The 22,820-nt window shown below is 47.3% G+C and overlaps 1 protein-coding gene across 1 annotated transcript in view; it reads right to left on the reverse strand.

Moving 5' to 3' along the window:
- Positions 1-308: 308 nt before the first annotated feature.
- LOC135523386 (histone acetyltransferase KAT6B-like) overlaps positions 309-22,820 on the reverse strand; it is a 105,222-nt gene continuing 82,710 nt past the window's right edge. Inside the window, exons 13-18 of the mRNA XM_064950024.1 lie at positions 18,112-18,343; positions 11,716-11,875; positions 10,031-10,282; positions 5,628-5,889; positions 2,954-5,503; positions 309-2,504 (exon numbers count right to left, since the gene is read on the reverse strand). Coding sequence (XP_064806096.1) covers positions 1,702-2,504; positions 2,954-5,503; positions 5,628-5,889; positions 10,031-10,282; positions 11,716-11,875; positions 18,112-18,343 — 4,259 coding nt within the window. The 3' untranslated portion in view covers positions 309-1,701. The remainder of the gene's footprint in view (positions 2,505-2,953; positions 5,504-5,627; positions 5,890-10,030; positions 10,283-11,715; positions 11,876-18,111; positions 18,344-22,820) is intronic.

Raw genomic sequence — 22,820 nt, forward strand, 5'->3', positions numbered from 1 at the left:
CATTGGGGAACATCCCGCATGCACACGCCTCGTCTATTTCTATGGGCACAAGCACTGTTCATGACCCCCCCCCCCCCCCTGCCGACCCATGGGGCACCCACCACAGTTTGGAAACCACTGGAGTAGAGTACCGTAGTAGAATCAGGTACTCCAATTGTACTCTAAATGTCAGATTTAAACTAAATGCTACAGTTTTATTGGGAAAAAAAGAGGATATTGCCTTAGCTTACACTTCTGTCTTTGAACTTCAAAACTCCCAATTAATTTGAAGTTCAGTCAGTTGGAAGTCAAAGGAGCAGAATCGTGTGCATGGTCAATCATCATTTATTTTATGCTAAAATGTACAGCATTTATAAGTGACTGCCAAAGGAGAAAAGTCATAAATACAAGACTGTCATTCTGTCCAATTGTTTGTGCACATAGCCAGGTCTCCCCCTGTGACTGTCCCTACCAGCCGTTCTGTACAGGTACAAAGGCTACAAAAGAGCAATATGAACAAAAACACAAGTACAAGTGGCTTTTTACATGCAATCTGTTAGCTTAGTTTGGTATATTTACATCCTCTCTTCTTCTACACTTTGTAAAATATAAATCCAACATTTTATCAAGATAGAAAACAAATCTACAGATGGAATGAAAATGTAACTTTTTTAAAGAAATTGTAAAATATCAACTTTGGACTAAATTTATATTTCTTTATTATTATTATTTTTTTTGTCAACACTTTTCGACATTGGTACACCTCTGAAATTTAAAAACAAAATCAGAGTGAGGGGTGCAATATGCTTATGTATCTTGCCAGAAGTCTCCTGTATTATAAAACAGAACGCTGCCTCAAAGATATCTGTTAGAAAAGACTTCAGAATTATACATATATGGTAATAAAACCTCTCAACCGTTACAGAACAACAGGATTAAAGAAGTTGACACTTTTTTTGTTTTACAGTATTATTAGAATTAACAAAATATAGTTTCATCTTTCTCCCCCGCTTTGTAAGCGAGGGGAACCTAACAAAGGCCAAAATGTCTTTAAAATGTCTTGCTATTAAGCACAACACTGTTACTAATGGAGACCGAAGACCGATGCATGCTAATTGTCACTTTACAAAATAACTACAATAATTTAAATATACAAAGGCATGAGTATAGTACAAACTAATTGTCAGCACTGTTAGACAGGTACACTGAACAGGTTGTAGAAATATACACTTGTTTAAGTCTGTTTGTAGCAGGCACATTAGATGGCTTCGTTTTGAGGCTGCTACATAACTACACTCACGCTCTCCCTCCAGGTGATGAAATCTCTCGCCCGTCCCCCGGCCCCCTACCCTGCCTGCCCTACGGACTGATCAGGGAAACTAATACTAATTAAATAAATGTTCATCTTTATGACGTAAGGCTTCCCATCTGTTAGGAACAAAAATACTTTGACATAGATAGATAGTAGCTTTTTGTAGAAAGTTTGCTTGTTGATCAAACTTGATGCATTCTTTCCAAGTGCTGGTTTTTAAGTAACTATTAACAAAATTACAACAAACAAACATTATCAACAACCAAAAAGGCCAAATGTGTGCATCAGGGACTAATAGTAATAAGAATAACAATTAATAATGCACATTTGTGTGATTTAAACATCCAGTCAGATTGATTCAGTCTGTCGGTAGTTATCGTTTCGTTAACTGTTATGTTAGTAACCGTGGGTTACCGTCTGATGAAAGGCCCTTTGAGTGTCTGCTTGGACATAGGTCCGGCGTTGGTCATGTATCCATGGTGACCAGCTGAAGAGAACCTCATGTTGCCGTGGGGTGGAGCCTGCATGGGCTGTTGGGGGTATGGTTGTGTTCCCATCATGCCCATCTGCATAGAGGCGTACTGGGACCCGGGCGACTGGTTCATGTAGGCCGCAGCCATCTGTTGACTCGACATCTGGCTGCCGGGGTAACCACCGTTGACGCGGTAGCCATTAATGGCGTGGTTGATGGCGGCGGCAGTGGGCATGTTCACAGCGTGGTTGTAGGAGGCTGGCATGATGTTGACTGTGCCCAAGTTCATGCCCCTGGGCATGGCAGCAAGTGTCCGGGATGAGGGGGCCTGCATGGAGACTGTCTGGGGGGCCCCGTGGGCATGGCTGTACATCTGCTGCTGGTGGGCGGAGTGACCGGGGGCCACTGACTTGGAGCGCATGGAGATGTGTGTGGGGCCCTTGTGTCCCACGGAGGCCATCTGAGCCTGTAGAGTCCTCTGGGAGGGGGTGATGTTGGGGATACCCATGGCGTTGCGTTGCAGCATCATCTGAGGGGAGCTAAGGGGGTGGGAGGAGGGCGGAGGGGGTGTCATGGTGGCCTGTACTTGGACCTGGGAGGCCCCAGGGTGAGAGGTGACCCCGTGGGGGACATGGGGATGTGGGGACTGGGATAGAGACACCAGGCCAGAGTGCTGAGAGTGTGATGACAGGGAGGCACTGTTTGTATAGGATGTGATGGTGTGGGGGTGGGAGGCTGAGTGTGGGTGGGGGTGGGAGGCTGAGTGGAGGTGGGAGGCTGAGTGGGGGTGGGAGGCTGAGTGGGGGTGGGAGGCTGAGTGGGGGTGGGAGGCTGAGTGGGGGTGGGAGGCTGAGTGGGGGTGGGAGGCTGAGTGGGGGTGGGAGGCAGAGTGGGGGTGGGAGGCTGAGTGGGGGTGAGAGGCTGAGTGGGGGTGGGAGGCTGAGTGGGGGTGGGAGGCTGAGTGGGGGTGGGAGGTTGAGTGGGGGTGGGGGTGGGGGGCTGAGTGGGGATGGGAGGCAGAGTGGGGGTGGGAGGCTGAGTGGGGGTGAGAGGCTGGTGGGGGTGGGAGGCAGAGTGGGGGTGGGAGGCAGAGTGGGGGTGGGAGGCAGAGTGGGGGTGGGAGGCTGAATGGGGGTGGGAGGTTGAGTGGGGGTGGGGGGCTGAGTGGGGATGGGAGGCTGAATGATGATGGTTGAAAGGCAGCGAATGAGGGTGGTCGATCAGGGTGTTGGTCAACTGTTGTAGTTTGGCCAGGCTGAAGGTGGCCGAGGGCTGGGAGTAATGTCCGCTGCTATAACCCTCCTGGTTCATCCTGTCGTAGAAGCTGCTCAGGTTGGAGCTTCCTGAATCTGGGCTGTCAGCGAGCTGCATGGGCACTGTGAAGTTGGTGGGAATGACACACTGTGCCATGGTCTGCTGTTGACAGTGGCTGTGCTGGCTGGTGCCGTGTTGAGTGTGAAGGGTGTGTTGACCGTGCTGGCTGAGCTGATTGTGTCGTACACTATGTAGCTGGCTGTGTGCAGGGTGTGTGTATGGGTTGTGTTGCGTTAGCTGGCTGTGTTGATTGTGTGGCGCACCGTGAGGCAGACTGTGTGGAGTGATTGTGTGCCTAGTATGGCCATAGGGGTTGTGTGGGATTGTATGACTGTGACTGTGTTGGCTGTGACTGTGTTGGCTATGACTGTGTTGGCTATGACTCGGTGGTCTCTCCACCACTCCCACACAGCCCTGTGGTGACTTGACGTTGCAGTGCTGCGGGGAGCTCAGGTTATTCTGCTGAATCATACCACAGCTGCCAGGGTTGACGGCACAGCTGCTCTGCGCCAGGCCGCTAGGGGGGAGGGGCCCGTAGGAGCAGCTGTTCTGAGAGGGACCCCCGGCCCCACCGCAGATGCTGCCCCCCAGAGTGGAGTCATAGGAGCTGGGGTTCTCGTAGTTCTCTGTGGTGCTCTCGATGGAGCCCAGGTCACTGAAGCCGCTGTCCACCACCTGCTGGGACGAGTGGTCTGACACTGACGGCACATCCATCATGGGGCTGGTTGCCATGTTGTGGAGGGAGGAGGGGACAGAGATTGAGGCGTGGTCTGGGCTAATCTGGGTGTAGCCTCCACTACTCTCCAGGATGGACACAGCCGGAACGCTGCCTCCACTACTCTCCAGGATGGACACAGCCGGAACGCTGCCTCCACTACTCTCTAGGATGGACACAGCCGGACTGCTGACGGAGCGCACTGACTGGCTGGGGTGTGAGTGGGCCGAGGACAGGGGGCTGCTGTGGTCAGACTGGGGGCAGCCTTCGTCCAGTGAAGTTAGGGTGTGAGAGGGACTCTGGGGGGTCACGTGGTGGGTGTAAGTCTGCAGGCTCCGGCACACCTCCTGGGTCTCTCTCTCCACACAGTCCTGGTGGAACACAGAGCTGACGCTATCCGTCTCTGGGTCGCGCTCCGTCTCCTGGGTGAGGCTCTGTACGGCCTGGGCCGTCTCCTGGTCCACATCAGGCTCAGGGTACACCGGGGGATCCATCTCCTCTCTGTCTGTTAGTACGACGACAGGACTCAGCGCTCCAAGCGTCTCTCTAGCGTTCTGTGTCTGCTGTGGCTGGTGAGGAGCTTCCTGACTGCTGCTCTCTGAGTCAACAGGGTGGTCAGAGACTACAGCTACTGCTGCTGATGTTGTAGGTGACTGGTCCTGGTTATGTTTACTTCTCTCTTCTCCGGTGTTGGCAGGCTGCTCGCACCTATAAGCCACGACTATGGACTCCTCCTCCTGACATCGTTCAGAATCCTCACGGTTCAGATGGAGAAAAGCCGCCGTGACGTAGGACTGGGCTTTAGGAGGCTCCTTACAAGGTCCTGGCTCCTGCTGCTGCACGTCTCCGTGTTTCTCTAGCTCTGCTGTCGACTCAATGTGACTTTCGTCTTCATCGTCCGCATCCAGGTGCGTGGCCTCTTCCTCCTCAGCTGATTGTTCAGTGCTGTGTTTCAGCTCTTTGGGTGGAGACAGAGAGGGGGATGGAGAGGCCCCGTCCTCCTTGTCCTGTGGGTCATCCTCTGGTGGCTCTGACACCTCCTGACTGTTGTCACGACTGGGGGAGCAGACGGGGGAGCAGACAGGGGAGCAGACAGGGGAGCAGACAGGGGAGCAGACAGGGGAGCAGACAGGGGAGCAGATGGGGGTGCAGACGGGGGAGCAGACAGGGGAGCAGACGGGGGAGCAGACGGGGGAGCAGACGGGGGAGCAGACGGGGGAGCAGACGGGGGAGCAGACGGGGGAGCAGACGGGGGAGCAGACGGGGGAGCAGACAGGGGAGCAGACAGGGGAGCAGACGGGGGAGCTAGCTCTAGAGGCTATAGGGGAGGCTACCAGAGAGCAGGCCATGGGAGAAGTCACAGGAGACAACCCAGGGGAGTGCTCTTCCTCCATGGGACTTTGGGGCTCTGAAGGCTCCAGGTCTAACTTCTTGTCCATCTCCCGGCTGGCCAGGCCTCTGCCGGGCTCTAACCCTGCCTCCGTGATGGGAGGGGCCTGGTCCAGCTCCTCCTTTGGCTCTTCGGCCTGGATGTGGGGCTCCTCGGCCTCCAGTGGCGTCTCCGGGGGTGTGTACAGGTTCAGCTTGAATCCCATCTTCCTCTCCTTCTTCAGACGCCATTTTGGAGGCCCCCGTTTCACTCCTTTGGGCCAGCCCTTCTTGCGCTTTACTGCTCGAGGTCTGCCCGGTTTCTTCACTAGCACACCAGCCCCTAGAATGGAGAAAGAGAAAACGTAATTAGTGATGAGAAAATTGGTGTTGTGTTTTAAAATGTACACAGTCAGTATACACAGCAATATAGCTTTAAAAAAAAAACATCTGACAGATGTAGTTACCTTCGTTCCAGTGATTGTCTCCGTACATGTTTTTCTCTAGCCGTGGACGACCTCTGCGTCTCTTTACTGGTTTCCTAAGCAGCTCCTCCTCCGTCTCTCCCACCCTGCGGGTCCTCTCCAACAGGGGCCTCTCGTCCGACGAGTTGGCAAACGGTTCCTTCAGAACCTCGGTCGTCTCCGAGATGGTCTCAGTTGTCACACTGCTACTTATCCCTCTCCTCTCCTGACCCCTCTTCTTGAGGACCAGAACTCTCTCATCTCTCTGGAACACACAGATCAAACGTCAAACACAACCTTTACCGGACAAAGATTCATCCTAGGAATGGACTACAAAAATAACTTTCTGAGCAGAACTGCTCTCCAAGACATATAAAATGTTCAACATAACTCTAAACTCTTTCTGAAATATACTAGCTACAGAGTGGGCGATACTAAAGACTGGTTAAATGTCTGAAGGGAGAACCTCATTCTAAATTCTTGTTCGGAACGCAATATGCTCCAAGCAGAAGATGTGAGCCTCAACGCTTGAGCAACTCTTTCCCACAGATGAAGGCTGCCTGGTTGAGAACCACAAATGAGCCCGGCAGAGTTAACTCAGATCACAGGCATCTTTCTACATATCATCTCGTTTTCCACTAACTGAGTATCACAACAGACCAACCCTGGTCCTCCAGTACCCCCCCCCCCAACAGACCAACCCTGGTCCTCCAGTACCCCCCCCGACAGACCAACCCTGGTCCTCCAGTACCCCCCGACAGACCAACCCTGGTCCTCCAGTACCCCCCCGACAGACCAACCCTGGTCCTCCTGTACACAGACCAACCCTGGTCCTCCAGTACCCCCCGACAGACCAACCCTGGTCCTCCAGTACCGCCCCGACAGACCAACCCTGGTCCTCCAGTACCCCCCCCGACAGACCAGCCCTGGTCCTCCAGTACCCCCCGACAGACCAACCCTGGTCCTCCAGTACACCCCGACAGACCAACCCTGGTCCTCCAGTACACCCCGACAGACCAACCCTGGTCCTCCAGTATCCACCCCCGACAGACCAACCCTGGTCCTCCAGTACCCCCCAGATCAACCCTGGTCCTCCATCAGACCAACCCTGGTCCTCAAGTACCCCACCCACCCGACAGACCAGCACTGGTCCTCCAGTACCCCCCCCCGACAGACCAACCCTGGTCCTCCAGTACACCCCGACAGACCAACCCTGGTCCTCCAGTATCCACCCCGACAGACCAACCCTGGTCCTCCAGTACCCCCCGACAGACCAACCCTGGTCCTCCAGTACCCCACCCCCCCCGACAGACCAACCCTGGTCCTCCAGTACCCCCCCCGACCAACCCTGGTCCTCCAGTACCCCCCCGACAGACCAGCCCTGGTCCTCCTGTACACCCCGACAGACCAACCCTGGTCCTCCAGTACCGCCCCCGACAGACCAACCCTGGTCCTCCAGTACCCCCCCCCCGACAGACCAACCCTGGTCCTCCAGTACACCCCGACAGACCAACCCTGGTCCTCCAGTATCCACCCCCGACAGACCAACCCTGGTCCTCTAGTACCCCCCCGACAGACCAACCCTGGTCCTCCAGTACCCCCGACAGACCAACCCTGGTCCTCCAGTACCCCCGACAGACCAACCCTGGTCCTCCAGTACCGCCCCCCTGGTCCTCCAGACAGACCAACCCTGGTCCTCCAGTACACCCCGACAGACCAACCCTGGTCCTACACAGTACCGCCCCCCGACAGACCAACCCTGGTCCTCCAGTACCCCCCAGCCCTGACAGACCAACCCTGGTCCTCCAGTACCCCCCACGACAGACCAACCCTGGTCCTCCTGTACACCCCGACAGACCAACCCTGGTCCTCCAGTACCGCCCCCGACAGACCAACCCTGGTCCTCCAGTACCCCCCCCCCAGACAGACCAGCCCTGGTCCTCCAGTACCCCCCCCCCCCGACAGACCAACCCTGGTCCTCCAGTACACCCCGACAGACCAACCCTGGTCCTCCAGTATCCACCCCGACAGACCAACCCTGGTCCTCCAGTACCCCCCCCCCGACAGACCAACCCTGGTCCTCCAGTACACCCCGACAGACCAACCCTGGTCCTCCAGTATCCACCCCCGACAGACCAACCCTGGTCCTCCAGTACCCCCGACAGACCAACCCTGGTCCTCCAGTACCCCACCCCCGACAGACCAACCCTGGTCCTCCAGTACCCCCCCCCCCGACCAACCCTGGTCCTCCAGTACCCCCAGACAGACCAGCCCTGGTCCTCCTCCAGTACACCCCGACAGACCAACCCTGGTCCTCCAGTACCGCCCCCCGACAGACCAACCCTGGTCCTCCAGTACCCCCCCCGACAGACCAACCCTGGTCCTCCAGTACACCCCGACAGACCAACCCTGGTCCTCCAGTACACCCCGACAGACCAACCCTGGTCCTCCAGTATCCACCCCCGACAGACCAGCCCTGGTCCTCCAGTACCCCCCCCGACAGACCAACCCTGGTCCTCCAGTACCCCACCCCCCTGACAGACCAGCCCTGGTCCACCAGTACCCCAGACCAACCCTGGTCCCCCCACCCCCCGACAGACCAACCCTGGTCCTCCAGTACACCCCGACAGACCAACCCTGGTCCTCCAGTATCCACCCCCGACAGACCAACCCTGGTCCTCCAGTACCCCCTCCCCCGACAGACCAACCCTGGTCCTCCAGTACCCCCCGACAGGCCAACCCTGGTCCTCCAGTACCCCCCCCCAACCCTGCCCCGACAGACCAACCCTGGTCCTCCAGTACCCACCCCCGACAGACCAACCCTGGTCCTCCAGTACCCCCCCCCGACAGACCAACCCTGGTCCTCCAGTACACCCCCCCCGACAGATCAACCCTGGTCCTCCAGTACACCCCCGACAGACCAACCCTGGTCCTCCAGTACCCCTCAACAGCCCAACCCGGTACTGGAGGACCAGGGTTGGTCTGTTGAGGGGGTACTGGAGGACCAGGGTTGGGAAACACAATCTGGTGTATTATTATCTTCACCACAAGGGGGCAGTTGCCTGTCGACAACACAGATGTTAAAACAACATTGGAGGGTTTTAAATTAGCCATGACAATAGAACAAGGTTCAGTCTGTCTGCCATGAACACTGACAATAGAACAAGGTTCAGTCTGTCTGCCATGAACACTGACAATAGAACAAAGTTCAGTCTGTCTGCCATGAACACTGACAATAGAACAAGGTTCAGTCTGTCTGCCATGAACACTGACAATAGAACAAGGTTCAGTCTGTCTGCCATGAACACTGACAATAGAACAAAGTTCAGTCTGTCTGCCATGAACACTGACAATAGAACAAAGTTCAGTCTGTCTGCCATGAACACTGACAATAGAACAAGTTTCAGTCTGTCTGCCATGACCACTGACAATAGAACAAGTTTCAGTCTGTCTGCCATGACCACTGACAATAGAACAAGGTTCAGTCTGTCTGCCATGAACACTGACAATAGAACAAGGTTCAGTCTGTCTGCCATGAACACTGACAATAGAACAGGGTTCAGTCTGTCTGCCTTAGACCTGACCACTGACAATAGAACAGTGGTTTAAAGTACTACTTAAGTAAGTTTTTTTTGGGAACAAGGTATATGTACTTCAATATTTATAAATAAAATAACATACATTTTTTAATTCAGGCACTTAAAGAGAAAATCCCTGGTCATCCCTATTGCATCTGATCTGGCAGACTCACTAAACACAAATTATTTGTTTGTAAATTATGTCTGAGTGTTGGAGTATACCCCTGGCTATCAGTGCATTTAAAAAACAAGAAAATTGTGCTGTCTGGTTTGCTTAATATAAGGAATTTGACATGATTTATACTTTTACTTTTGTATATTAAGTATATTTAAAACCAAATACCTATAGACTTTCTCAAGTAGTATTTTACTGGGTGACTTTTACTTGAGTCATTTTCTATTAAGGTATCTTTACTTTTACTAAAGTATTACAATTGGGTACTTTTTCCCATCACTGACAATAGAACAAGGTTCCGTTTGTATGAATGCTAGACAACAGTCTCCGCAACACCAGAGACATCTGGTTATCTACTGTTTATTTGCTGTACTGTCAGGCCCAAAAAGAGGCTCAACATTTCACTGCAGTCAAGAGGATTCACCACATCCCTCTCTCTTAGTATGTTAAGATGTGTTGTCTACAAACTAAGTCACAATATATAATGATTGAAAACAATCTAATTTATGAAAATATTGCACAACATCCCATTTATTTTCTTTGTTTTTCCATCCCTATGTCAAGACTACAATCAGCCAATCCTACGGGACAACAGCAGTCACCTGACCCTGCAATTGCAGCCATGTGACAAATAACACATTTCTCGTGGTCACCTTTCTCTTGACTCCAAGTACGGCGTGGGCCTTTGCTAGGATGGGTAGCGACCAATCGAAACCATCCTCATCGTCCTCACTGCACTCCTCAGAGACGTGCAGGCCTTGTTCACCAGCGTTGGGGCGACGCTGGTAGGTTCTGTAGGGCTTCTTACTGTAGACCTTAGTGGGAGGACGAGGGTGAGTCATCAGGTAGACCACCTCTCTCTCCTCCTTCTCCCAACAACTAGCCTGCTCCTTAAGTCGCTCAGCCTGAAATGAACACCCAGATCAACAGACATTATTACCATCTCGGAGAAACACACAGGCAGGCAGAGACTCAACATCCTCATCCGTAAGGGGAAATAAACAGACACGGGTACGAAAGTAAGTCTGCCTTAGACTTGACCACTGACAATAGAACCAGGTTCAGTCTGTCTACATGACTGTTGCACAACAGTCTCCACAGCACATGATTAGTTGATTATTTGACACACATACACACACACGCACGCACGCACGCACGCACGCACGCACACACACACACACACACACACACACACACACACACACACACACACACACACACACACACACACACACACACACACACACACACACACACACACACACACACACACACACACACACACACACACACACACACACACACACAGGTTTGAATGTGTCAAGAACTGCAACTCTGCTGTTTTTTTTTCATGCTCAACAGTTTCCCGTGTGTATCAAGAATGGTCCACCACCCAAAGGACATTCCACCAACTTGACACAACTGTGGGAAGCATTGGAGCAAAATGGGCCAGCATCCCTGTGGAACGCTTTTGAAAGTTTGTAGAGTCCTTGCCCCCAACGAATTGAGGCTGTTCCGAGGACAAAAGGGGTTGCAGACTCAATATTAGGAAGGTGTTTGCAAATGTTTTGTACACTCAGTGTTTATCTTTCCCTCTAATTTCTGATCTTTTTTACATTTGAATTGTATTAGCAGGTATACTATGATACTGAACGCTGCACCTGTTGAGTAGGGCTTTGCACGTTAAGCATCTCACTATACGTGTGGCAAACAAACACAATCTGAATTAACATCATGACATTTCAATCACCATGATGATGACGTGACTAGACGGCCTCTTCTTGTTGATTGGGTGTGTGTGTGTGTGTGTGTGTGTGTGTGTGTGTGTGTGTGTGTGTCAAAGCAGAGGAAGAATTTGCTGTTAAGCAACCATGGAGAGATTGCATTTCATGGAATATTTAGTACTATTAATTATGTAGTGAACTGATTTGGGGCAATTTTGCACCACATTAAAGGTCTAGTGACAGTGAACAGGCTTTGCCCATTAATGTCCTTGGTTTGAACTCTGAAAGCTAACCAAACAATACATTTAACAGACTATAAGGGGGGGGGGGGGGTGTAGAATGATCACACAGCCTCATCTGAAGTAACTGACTAATCCTATAGAACTAAAGCAGAGATACTGGGGGTGCAGGGTTTTGTACCAGCCCAGCACAAACACCTAATTTACCTAATCATGTTCTAGACTAGACCAGACTGAAGACCGTGATTAGTTGATTGTTTGACTGGGGTTTTAGTGATGAGCTGAAACAACAAAAACACTGCATATCCATTAGCTCTTGAGGAGAAAAGTGGAATAACACTGTGTAGATGCGGTGTGCGTCTTTATGAGACTTACATCCATCTCAGCCTCTCTCTCCTCCTCAGACAGGACAGAGTTGAGGGCCACAGCGGGGTTCCAGTGCAGGGCATCAGGGTCGACCTGGTTCAGCCTGGGGGTGACTCGCAGCTTCTCCATGTGTCTCTGGATCAATCGCTCTCTTCGGATCACCACAAACCTAGAGTAATAAATCAACAAGATAAAATCAATCAATCTATACTGATTCACTACGTCAGGGCGGTCCAACCCTCTTTCTGGAGAGCTATGGTCCTGTGGGTTTTCAGTCCAACCCTCTTTCTGGAGAGCTATGGTCCTGTGGGTTTTCAGTCCAACCCTCTTTCTGGAGAGCTACCGTCCTGTGGGTTTTCAGTCCAACCCTCTTTCTGGAGAGCTATGGTCCTGTGGGTTTTCAGTCCAACCCTCTTCCTGGAGATCTACCGTCCTGAGTGTTTTCAGTTCAACCCTAATTTAACACCTGATTCGACTAATTAGCTGCTCAACAAGACCTTAACTAGCTGAATCAGAACTGCTAAATTAGGGTTGGACTGAAAACCTACAGCACAGTAGATCTCCAGGAAGAGGGTTGGACAGCCCTGGTCTACATGGATCACAGATTCACTACATGGAGCAACAGATCTTGAGGAAAACCTGTTCCAGAGTGCTCAGGACCTCAGACTAGGGCAGGTTCTCCTTCCAACAGGACATCAACCCTAAGCACACATCCAAGATAACGCAGGAGTGGCTTCGGGACAAGTCTCTGAATGTCCTTGAGTGGCCCTGCCAGTGCCCGGACTTGAACCCAATCGAACATCAGTGGAGAGACCTGAAAATAGATGTGCAGCGACGTTTCCCATCCAACCTGACAGAGCTTGAGAGGATATGCAGATAAGAATGGGAGAAACTCCACAAATACAGATGTGCCAAGCTTGTAGCATCATACCTAAGAAGACTCAAGGCTGTGATCCCTTCCAAAGGTGCTTCAACAAAGTACTGAGTAAAGGGTCTGAATATACCTAAGTAAACGTGACATCTCAGATTTACATTTACACACAAATATCATACCCCCAAGACATGCTAACCTCTCACCATTACAATAACAGGGGAGGTTAGCATTTTATATCATACCCCCAAGACATGCTAACCTCTCACCATTACAATAACAGGGGAGGTTAGCATTTTATATCATACCCCCAAGACATGCTAACCTCTTAACATTACCAATAACAGGGGAGGTTAGCATTTTATATCATACCCCCGATATATGCTAACCTCTCACTATTACAATAACAAGGGAGGTTAGCATGTTATATCATACCCCCAAGACATGCTAACCTCTCACCATTACCAATAACAAGGGAGGTTAGCATTTTATATCATACCCCCAAGACATGCTAACCTCTCACCATTACAATAACAAAGGAAGTTAGCATTTTACATCATACCCCCGATATATGCTAACCTCTCACCATTACAATAACAAGGGAGGTTAGCATTTTTCTGGGGGTAAGATATTTGTGCATCTGTAACTTTCTCAAAATGATTCATGATTCATTCAGGATTATCTGTAATCATGGCAGCCTTCACATTAAGTAAAGGTGTTTAGAAATATATGATATTACTGTTTACAATAAAAGTGATTCCAAAATGACACAATACATTATTTACCCTTCATTTCTATTGGGCACAAAATATTCTGGAACACAACCAAATGCATCCAACAGAGTTGATGTGATCATCGTGTGCTATGAATATGAGGCCAAATACTACACTTTTGACTAGTTTAATACACATATACCGTGCCTTCAGAAAGTATTCACACCCCTTGACCGGTTCTACATTTTGTTGCGTTACAAAGTGGAATTATATTGGATATGTCATTTGTTTGTAAATGATCTACCAACAAAACTCTGTCAAAGTAGAAGAAAAATTCAAACATTTGTGGGGAAAAAAAACAGCATAAAAAATTCAAACAGTAATATACAGTATATTGATTAGATAAGTATTCAACCTCCTGAGTCAATACATGTTAGAATAACATTTGGCAGCGATTACACCTGCATTGCTTGCTGTTTGGGGTTTTAGGCTGGGTTTCTGTACAGCACTTTGAGATATCAGCTGATGTAAGAAGGGCTATATAAATACATTTGATTTGAATAAAGCTGTGAGTCTTTCTGGGTAAATCTCGACAGCTTTCCAAGCCTGAATTGTGCAACATTTGCCCATTGTCTTTTAAAAATTCTTTAAGTTCTGTCAAATTGGATGTTAATCATCGTTGCTAGACAACCATTTACAGGTAAATGACAACCAGAAGGTCTTTCCATAGATTTTAATTCAGATTTAAATTCAAAATTGTAACTCGGCCACTTTGGAACAATCACGGTCATCTTAGTAAGCAACTCTAGTGTGGATTTGGCCTTGTGTTTTAGGTTATTGTCCTGCTGAAAGGTGGATTTACTCTACAAGTGTCTGGTGGAATGCCGACAACCAGGTTTCCCTCTAGGATTTTGCCCTGCTTAGTTCCATTCAGTTTATTTTTTTTATCCTGAAAAACTCCCCAGTCCTTAACAATTACAAGCATACCCATAACATGATGCAGCCACCACTATGCTTGAAAATATGGAGAGTGGTAATTGGTTGTATTGGATTTGCCCCAAACATAACACTTTGTATTCTGGACAAAATGTTAATTGCTTTGTCACATTTGTTGCAGTATTACTTTAATACCTTGTTGCAAACAGGATACATGTTTTGGACAATTTTATTGTGTACAGGCTTCCTTCTTTTCACCATGTCAGTTAGGTTAGTATTGTGGAGTAACTAAAATGTGGTTGATCCATCCTCAGTTTGTAATATCACAGCCATTAAATTCTGCAACTGTTTTAAAGTCACCTTTGGCCTCATGGTGAAATCCCTGAGTGATTTCCTTCCTCCTTCCTCATTTTCACAAAACATAATTCCACTTTAATCCATTTGAAATTCACGCTCTAACAACAAAAATGTGTTAAAAGTAAAAGGGGTGTGAACAAGTGAATTTGTCCCAATACTTTTGGTCCCTTAAAATGGGGATGACTATGTAACCCTCAGAAATAGCACTTTAACCTCCTCATCACTGTATCATTTCAAATCCAAAGTGCTGGTGTACAGAGCACAAACCACAACAAAAAGGGTTACTCTTCAAATACTTTTGGAGCTCACTGCACTGCCCATAATGTCTTTTCACACACCATCATAGACATATATTTCTATCCCGGACTCCGATATTTCAATATTCCATTATTTATACATTTTTGATTTTGCGTGCATTGTTGTAAATTGTTAGATATGACTGTACTGTTGGCGCTACAGTAGGAACACAAGCATTTCGCTACACCTGCAATAACATCTGCTACATATGTTGTATGTGACCAATAACAATTTGATTTTATTTGATCCTATGTCATTGCAGAAATGTGGTAATTAACTACAATGACCATAATCCATTGGGACAGTTTTTTCCGGCTCGGAGAGAGACGGGTCAGAGAGAAAAAAACGATGCTTCACTCTCGTCAAAATCTGTCAATAATAATAAGACCAATGCGTTTCTATGGGCTTATATCGGACCTGACAAACAATGGAATATTTTCTATGTTCTGGCTTCGGAATTAACCCCCTAAGGTCCGGCACTTTTACTGAAACGTTGATTAATGTGCACTGATTAATGTGCACTGTCCCTGTAAATATAAAATAAACACCAACTCAAGGTCGATGTCCGCGCCACTGCGGAAATCTAATTTGCATAATATAAACATCTGTATCCTAATCCGTCAGTTTAAGGGATATCTGTTTTTTTAGCTTTGGAAGCATCTCAATCCACCGCATCCATATCGCACGTGTTACGATAACTAGGAGTGGTGGGTGGAATCAGGGTTCAGTCGTTTGTCAAATTTATTCACCAGCGCAACAAAACGGTCACGCCAACACACAGGGCGTATATACAGTGCCTTGCGAAAGTATTCGGCCCCCTTGAACTTTGCAACCTTTTGCCACATTTCAGGCTTCAAACATAAAGATATAAAACTGTATTTTTTTGTGAAGAATCAACAACAAGTGGGACACAATCATGAAGTGGAACGACATTTATTGGATATTTCAAACTTTTTTAACAAATCAAAAACTGAAAAATTGGGCGTGCAAAATTATTCAGCCCCCTTAAGTTAATACTTTGTAGCGCCACCTTTTGCTGCGATTACAGCTGTAAGTCGCTTGGGGTATGTCTCTATCAGTTTTGCACATCGAGAGACTGATATTTTTTCCCATTTTTTCCCAGGTCGCAAAGTTCAAGGGGGCCGAATACTTTCGCAAGGCACTGTAAGTTGCCAGTCCAAAACAACAGGAATAGTCCGGCGAATAACGACAAGAACAAAATAACACCTTCCAACACAGAGTAACAAGAAACAAGCCCGCACAAATACCCAGCGGGCCTAGTGCCCTTAAATACCCTACAAACAAAACCTAATACAAAACAGGTGTAACCAATTACCCAATAACCAAAACAAATGGAAAGGGAATCGATGGCAGCTAATAGGCCGGAGACGACGACCGCCGAGCCCTGCCCGAACAGGAAGAGGCACCATCCTCGGCGAGATTCGGGACAGCACGTTTGAAAAGTGACAGAGTTGGAGTGGTGTTTGTCCGACCATGAGACACCCCCCCAAAAAATTGGTCTTCTCATCAAAATCGTCTACAGCGTCTGAACGGTTTGGTCGAACCGAAACGACCTGAAAAAGTACTAATCGCCCAGCACTAGTTTTAAAGATAATATACAGCAATTTTAACACATTTTGCCATGACTTACGTCATGATATTTTACAAATTACATCATAATCAATGCCTCACGCCATGACATTTATTTAATGCTTGATTCTCCCCGACTGTAGTTTTTATTTTGGTGATTGTTAGTTCTCAAAGACTACGTTATTTTGCACGCCCAATTTTGCACGCCCAATTTTTCAGTTTTTGATTTGTTAAAAAAGTTTGAAATATCCAATAAATGTCGTTCCACTTCATGATTGTGTCCCACTTGTTGTTGATTCTTCACGAAAAAATACAGTTTTATATCTTTATGTTTGAAGCCTGAAATGTGGCAAAAGGTCGCAAAGTTCAAGGGGGCCGAATACTTTCGCAAGGCACTGTATCGGTCCATTATCTTTTCTAAATACTTTATATATGGTTTTAATCATTTAAGTTTACACTGAACATGTTTTACCATCCCATTAAAAAAAAATGTATTTAAAATATATATTTTTTAAATCATATACTCTGTGGAGTGGCCCACTACTGCTAAATTAATACAGGGGAAAACACGGAGTATATTCTGATTTCCACAAACCTAGAGTAATAATCAACAAGATCGATCAATCAATCAATCTATTCCGATTACCACAAACCTAGAGTAATAATCAACAAGATCGATCAATCAATCTATTCTGATTACCACAAACCTAGAGAGGAGCAATCATAAACTGTCAAAAAGCACCAGCATTCAAAAATATTTTTTAGTTATACAACTGAACATCAATCCATATCTTCTGATCACAACAATCCTAGACAGAAATCATACACCAATTAATCAAACAATATATATTTCTTTACATTAGCAATTGTCAGTAAGTACTGTCAAAGTGCTTAAACAGTAAACCAATAACAAAACGACCATCTGTATGAGAATAAATCCACATGATACATGATATCCGTTAATAAAGCTGAAAGGGACAGAGGATTCTCATGATGGAATAGCAGCAAGTGCTCTTCTGTCGGTCTGTCACTTGACCAGACTCTGTCAAAATTTTGCTGCATTAATGGAGACCACGTTCAAAACAACCGACAGACAGATGTCGGACAGACAGGTGTCAGAAAGGAGGGAACACGTGCACAGACAGACAGACAGAGACAGACAGACAGACAGACACAGACAGACAGACAGGACACACAGACAGGTGTCAGAAAGGAGGGAACACGTGCAGACAGACAGACACACACGACAGACAGACACACAGGACAGACAGACACACACGACAGACAGACACACAGACAGACAGACACACGAGACAGACAGACAGACACACGAGACAGACAGACAGAGAGACACACAGACAGACACACAGATAGACAGACAGACAGACAGACAGACAGACACACAGACAGACAGACAGACAGACACACAGACAGACACACAGACAGACACACAGACAGACAGACAGACAGACACACAGACAGACACACAGACAGACACACAGACAGACACACAGACAGACAGACACACAGACACACACACAGACAGACACACAGACAGACAGACACACACACACACAGACAGACACACAGATAGAAAGACACACAGACACACAGACAGACAGTGTGTGAGTTAAGACTGACCTGCCGTCCCGTCTGTCAATCATGCGTAGGTTTTGGAGAGTAGCAGTAATGTCATGTGGGCACATCCCAGTGGCCTTGCTTATTCCTTTAATGCTGATGTGTTTATCTGGCTGCTTATAGAGGTACTCCACCATGACACTTTTCCAATATGCCAGGTAGGATAAGCGACCCAGATCTGACAGAGGCTTCTCTGGGGAGCCAGCTTGTCCTTCCTGCCTCGTGAGAAGGTAACCTGAAACAGACACATTCAAACAAAACAAAATGACGTGAGAAGATGAAGACACAACATGGAAAAGACACAGTAGCTTTACCTAAAATGACCTATTATAACAAAACAGACGGTAGGTAACCTAAAAAAAGACACATTCAAATGATGTGTGGGCCCCTCTGGCCCCCACTCACAGAGGTTTCTTCTCTCTTCAACTGTTGTCCTTACCTCGATGTTGAGCTCCCCATCTGTCCTTGCCCTAGATCCACAGTGACTAGCCTAACCTATCAGGAACTGAGACTCGACTGCTGCTCTTTACCTACTTCCTTAGAAATATAATAATGATAGTGGACAAACAGACACTTTCTGTAATTCCCCTTGTCACTGCAATAATACACATACTCTCCATCATCCTAACCAACAACAAGTTATTACTACTAATATGCTGATTATGTATAATCTACGAGGAGCTATGCGTTTTACGGAAAATAATGAACTAGGTGGAAGGTAGGTGTGACCTTCCACAGAGTTGCATTATTTTTCAGAGAACACATAGAGCCCAGAGTTGATTATCCCCTTTCATAGTGTAACGACCCTGGGTTTACAAGCTCGGATATCGACTCTGCCGCTCGAGCTTTTGCGGCTCAGTCGATGTGGACTTTGGGCAAGAAGGTCGAGGGTTCGAGACATGCTCCCTGACGGTTTCATTACAATACCATGGCTATAATTGAACACATTTGCTGGTAAAAATGTGTTCAACGTCCCCTGGAGTAGCCAGCTAGCAAAGTTTACTAGACAGCTCCAGTAGTTGCCGTGGTAACCAAATACACAGACTTGCTAGTTTAGCTAACCAATAAAGAGAGCAACACTCTAGGAGATCCGATGTATAATGACAAACACCACGGGTCACTAATTTATATAGTTTGGAAGGACACAACAGGTGTCTGTAATCATGGCTGGGTGTGGCTTGATGTCATTGGTTGATTTACAGCTACAAAACAAAAACATACAAAAAGCATCATTGATACAATAATAAAAAATTTAAAAAAATGATTACCTCACAGTCTTATATGGAAACGGTACATGAATGATATTTTTGTTCTATGGAGGAGTGATGCAAAACAGCTCCAGGCGTTCCCATGCTTTTCATAACTCTTGTTCTGAGCACCTGAGATTTACTATGCAGTCTGACACACGTCAAATCAATTTCCTTGATCTTTTGATTTTGTGTGAGGATAACGTTCTATACACTGATCTTTACAGGAAACCTACTGATCCTAACAGTTTGTTGAGGGCTGATAGTTGTCACACGCTTCTCTTGAAAAACAGTTTACCCTACAGCCAACTCTGTCAGATCAAAAAAACGAATAAGATTGACAGAAATCAGACTGAGATGCAAAAGAAAATTCAAGGAGAGGGGATACAAAAAACGGGCATATTAATACTGCCATTGAGAAAATCCCAAACAAATCGACACATGATCTCTTTCAAGGACAGTCTGGCAAAAAGAAGCATTCTCGTGTTCTAACTGCGCGCTATTCAAAGTGCTCTGAATAAATTAAGGGAATCATTCAAACAATGCCACATTCTAGAATCTAATGCCAGTATCGGTAACGTGTTTTCAGGCCCCTCCCTTGGTTGTAATTCACGCAGGGCAGAAATCTCAGAGATCAATTGGTAAACTCTGATTTACCACCCCCAAAATACACCCGCACAAACAAGTCCATTTGCGCCTCTACCCGGATGGAAACTACAAGTGTAACGGCTGTGCTTAATACAATGGCACTTACAAATGTAGATCCTTCAAACACTGTCAAACAAGGAAACAAATCCCAATCAAAGGTGTTATCACACGCTTTACAAAGGCAGTTATTTATCTTGTCCTTGTGGTAAAAAAAAAAAAGTGAGTAAAATGAAGAGCAAACTAAAAAGTAAGAATCTTGGAGCATCGTAGCACAATTAGGTGCAAAAACACGACTTACCCAGTTACAGCCCACTTTTTGGAAGTGAACCACTATTTCGTCCCTTCGTTATATCGGCATTGAACATGTCACCCTCCCAAGGAAAGGGGGTGACCTCGACAATTTATTGTTAAAATGAGAGGCTGCCTGGATCTTAAATCTTTCTTGAATTTGGTAGCTCAAGTTTACCAGTAGTATGTGCCACAGAAAGTATTTGACTCTAGCCACAAAATTAAGGAACCCCCCTCCCCCTTCTATTTTGGGACTGCAAGGCCTGGCACACTTCTGAATCTTTTTTTGGTGACCTATCATGCCCTCTGATGTGTGCCACAGGAAGTATTAGACTCTAGGCACAAAAGGAAGTGGTTATTTCAGCAATAATCATTTTCAGAGCCCTCTACCCATCCCATCATGGTTTTCCCTCTTATGGATTTTCCTACATTTAAAAAAAAGTTTTTCTGTTTTGTTTTAAGAATGTAGGTACAGTAGTAGTAATAAAATAATAATAACAATATTAAATTAAACTTGGGCAAAAAATAAAGTCAACATGAATGAAGAGGAAAGGGACAGACAAGATCCCAACTATCTCGGCCATATATACGATTCTCGGTCTCGAAGGGGAAATCGCGGACTTGGAAGATGACAAGGGGGTTATCTTCCCTAAAATACGTGTGGATCACCTGAGGCCTCATATAGAGGAGACTCCTCGGATCCCTCATAAAATAAAATCAACAGCCTCCTCAGCCACCACACCAGCATCCTCCACCTCCACAGCCACCACGCCAACATCCTCCACCTCCTCAGCCACCACCCTCCACCTCCTCAGCCACCACACCAACATCCTCCACCTCCTCAGCCACCACACCAGCATCCTCCACCTCCTCAGCCACCACACCAGCATCCTCCACCTCCACAGCCACCACACCAGCATCCTCCACCTCCTCAGCCACCACCCTCCACCTCCTCAGCCACCACACCAGCATCCTCCACCTCCACAGCCACCACACCAGCATCCTCCACCTCCTCAGCCACCACGCCAGCATCCTCCACCTCCACAGCCACCACGCCAACATCCTCCACCTCCTCAGCCACCACACCAGCATCCTCCACCACCTCAGCCACCACACCAGCATCCTCCACAACACCAGCATCCTCCACAGCCACCACACCAGCTACTGATATAAACAAATGTATGTATGTAATCTTGTCAGGTTGATCCATTTATATATCTCAGTACACTTACAGGTACACCTTCCAGGTGTTGCAGAGGCTTGGGGAGGAAAATATGTATATGTGCTGTTGTTTAGAATCGGCCCATATCAAATCTTTTATAGGTATCTCCACAGAACTGGTCCAAATATGGAGCTGGAAAGTGAGGTAAGACTGTGTTGCACATACAGTATATGTAAAAGCACTATGTGTGTGATTAATCTGTATTCATAAGGAAAACCTAAATGGCTGTTTTTCCCATGTAACAGATTTACCTTCACTGTCTTTCATTGTTTCTTCTGTCAGACCATCAATGCCTACATGTTCCATCTGGTGCAGAATTTTAACAGGCAGTCAACCGGACAGCTTTCTACATTGACACCTTTAAAATGACTGGCACTTGGGGGAGCAAGAAATCAAAACTTAAGGTCGGTTGGATTATTCTCATAATATTATATGTTATATCTGACATATATATTCTGAACTCAGGCAACTGTATCCTTGCTCTTTTAAATTTCAGATTGATCCAATGATGTACAAGTACATTATTGGCATCATCAATGAACACAACCACTGGACTGACACGGTAAGAGCCGCTGAGGCAATACTAAGACATACATACATAATACAGAATATACACTGCTCAAAAAATAAAGGGAACACTTAAACAACACAATGTAACTCCAAGTCAATCACACTTCTGTGAAATCAAACTGTCCACTTAGGAAGCAACACTGATTGACAATAAATTTCACATGCTGTTGTGCAAATGGAATAGACAACAGGTGGAAAATATAGGCATATTAGCAAGACACCCCCAATAAAGGAGTGGTTCTGCAGGTGGTAACCACAGACCACTTCTCAGTTCCTATGCTTCCTGGCTGATGTTTTGGTCACCTTTGAATGCTGGCTGTGCTTTCACTCTAGTGGTAGCATGAGACGGAGTCTACAACCCACACAAGTGGCTCAGGTAGTGCAGCTCATCCAGGATGGCACATCAATGCGAGCTGTGGCAAGAAGGTTTGCTGTGTCTGTCACCGTAGTGTCCAGAGCATGGAGGCGCTACCAGGAGACAGTACAGTACATCAGGAGACGTGGAAGAGGCCATAGGAGGGAAACAACCCAGCAGCAGGACCGCTACCTCCGCCTTTGTGCAATGAGGAGCAGGAGGAGCACTGCCAGAGCCCTGCAAAATGACCTCCAGCAGGCCACAAATGTGCATGTGTCTGCTCAAACGGTCAGAAACAGACTCCATGAGGGTGGTATGAGGGCCCGACGCCCACAGGTGGTAAGTTGAAAAAACATTTATATGGATCTTTCAAGGTTATCTT

Source organism: Oncorhynchus masou, chromosome 31, assembly GCF_036934945.1.
Source record: "Oncorhynchus masou masou isolate Uvic2021 chromosome 31, UVic_Omas_1.1, whole genome shotgun sequence".
Classification (NCBI taxonomy): Eukaryota; Metazoa; Chordata; class Actinopteri; order Salmoniformes; family Salmonidae; genus Oncorhynchus; species Oncorhynchus masou.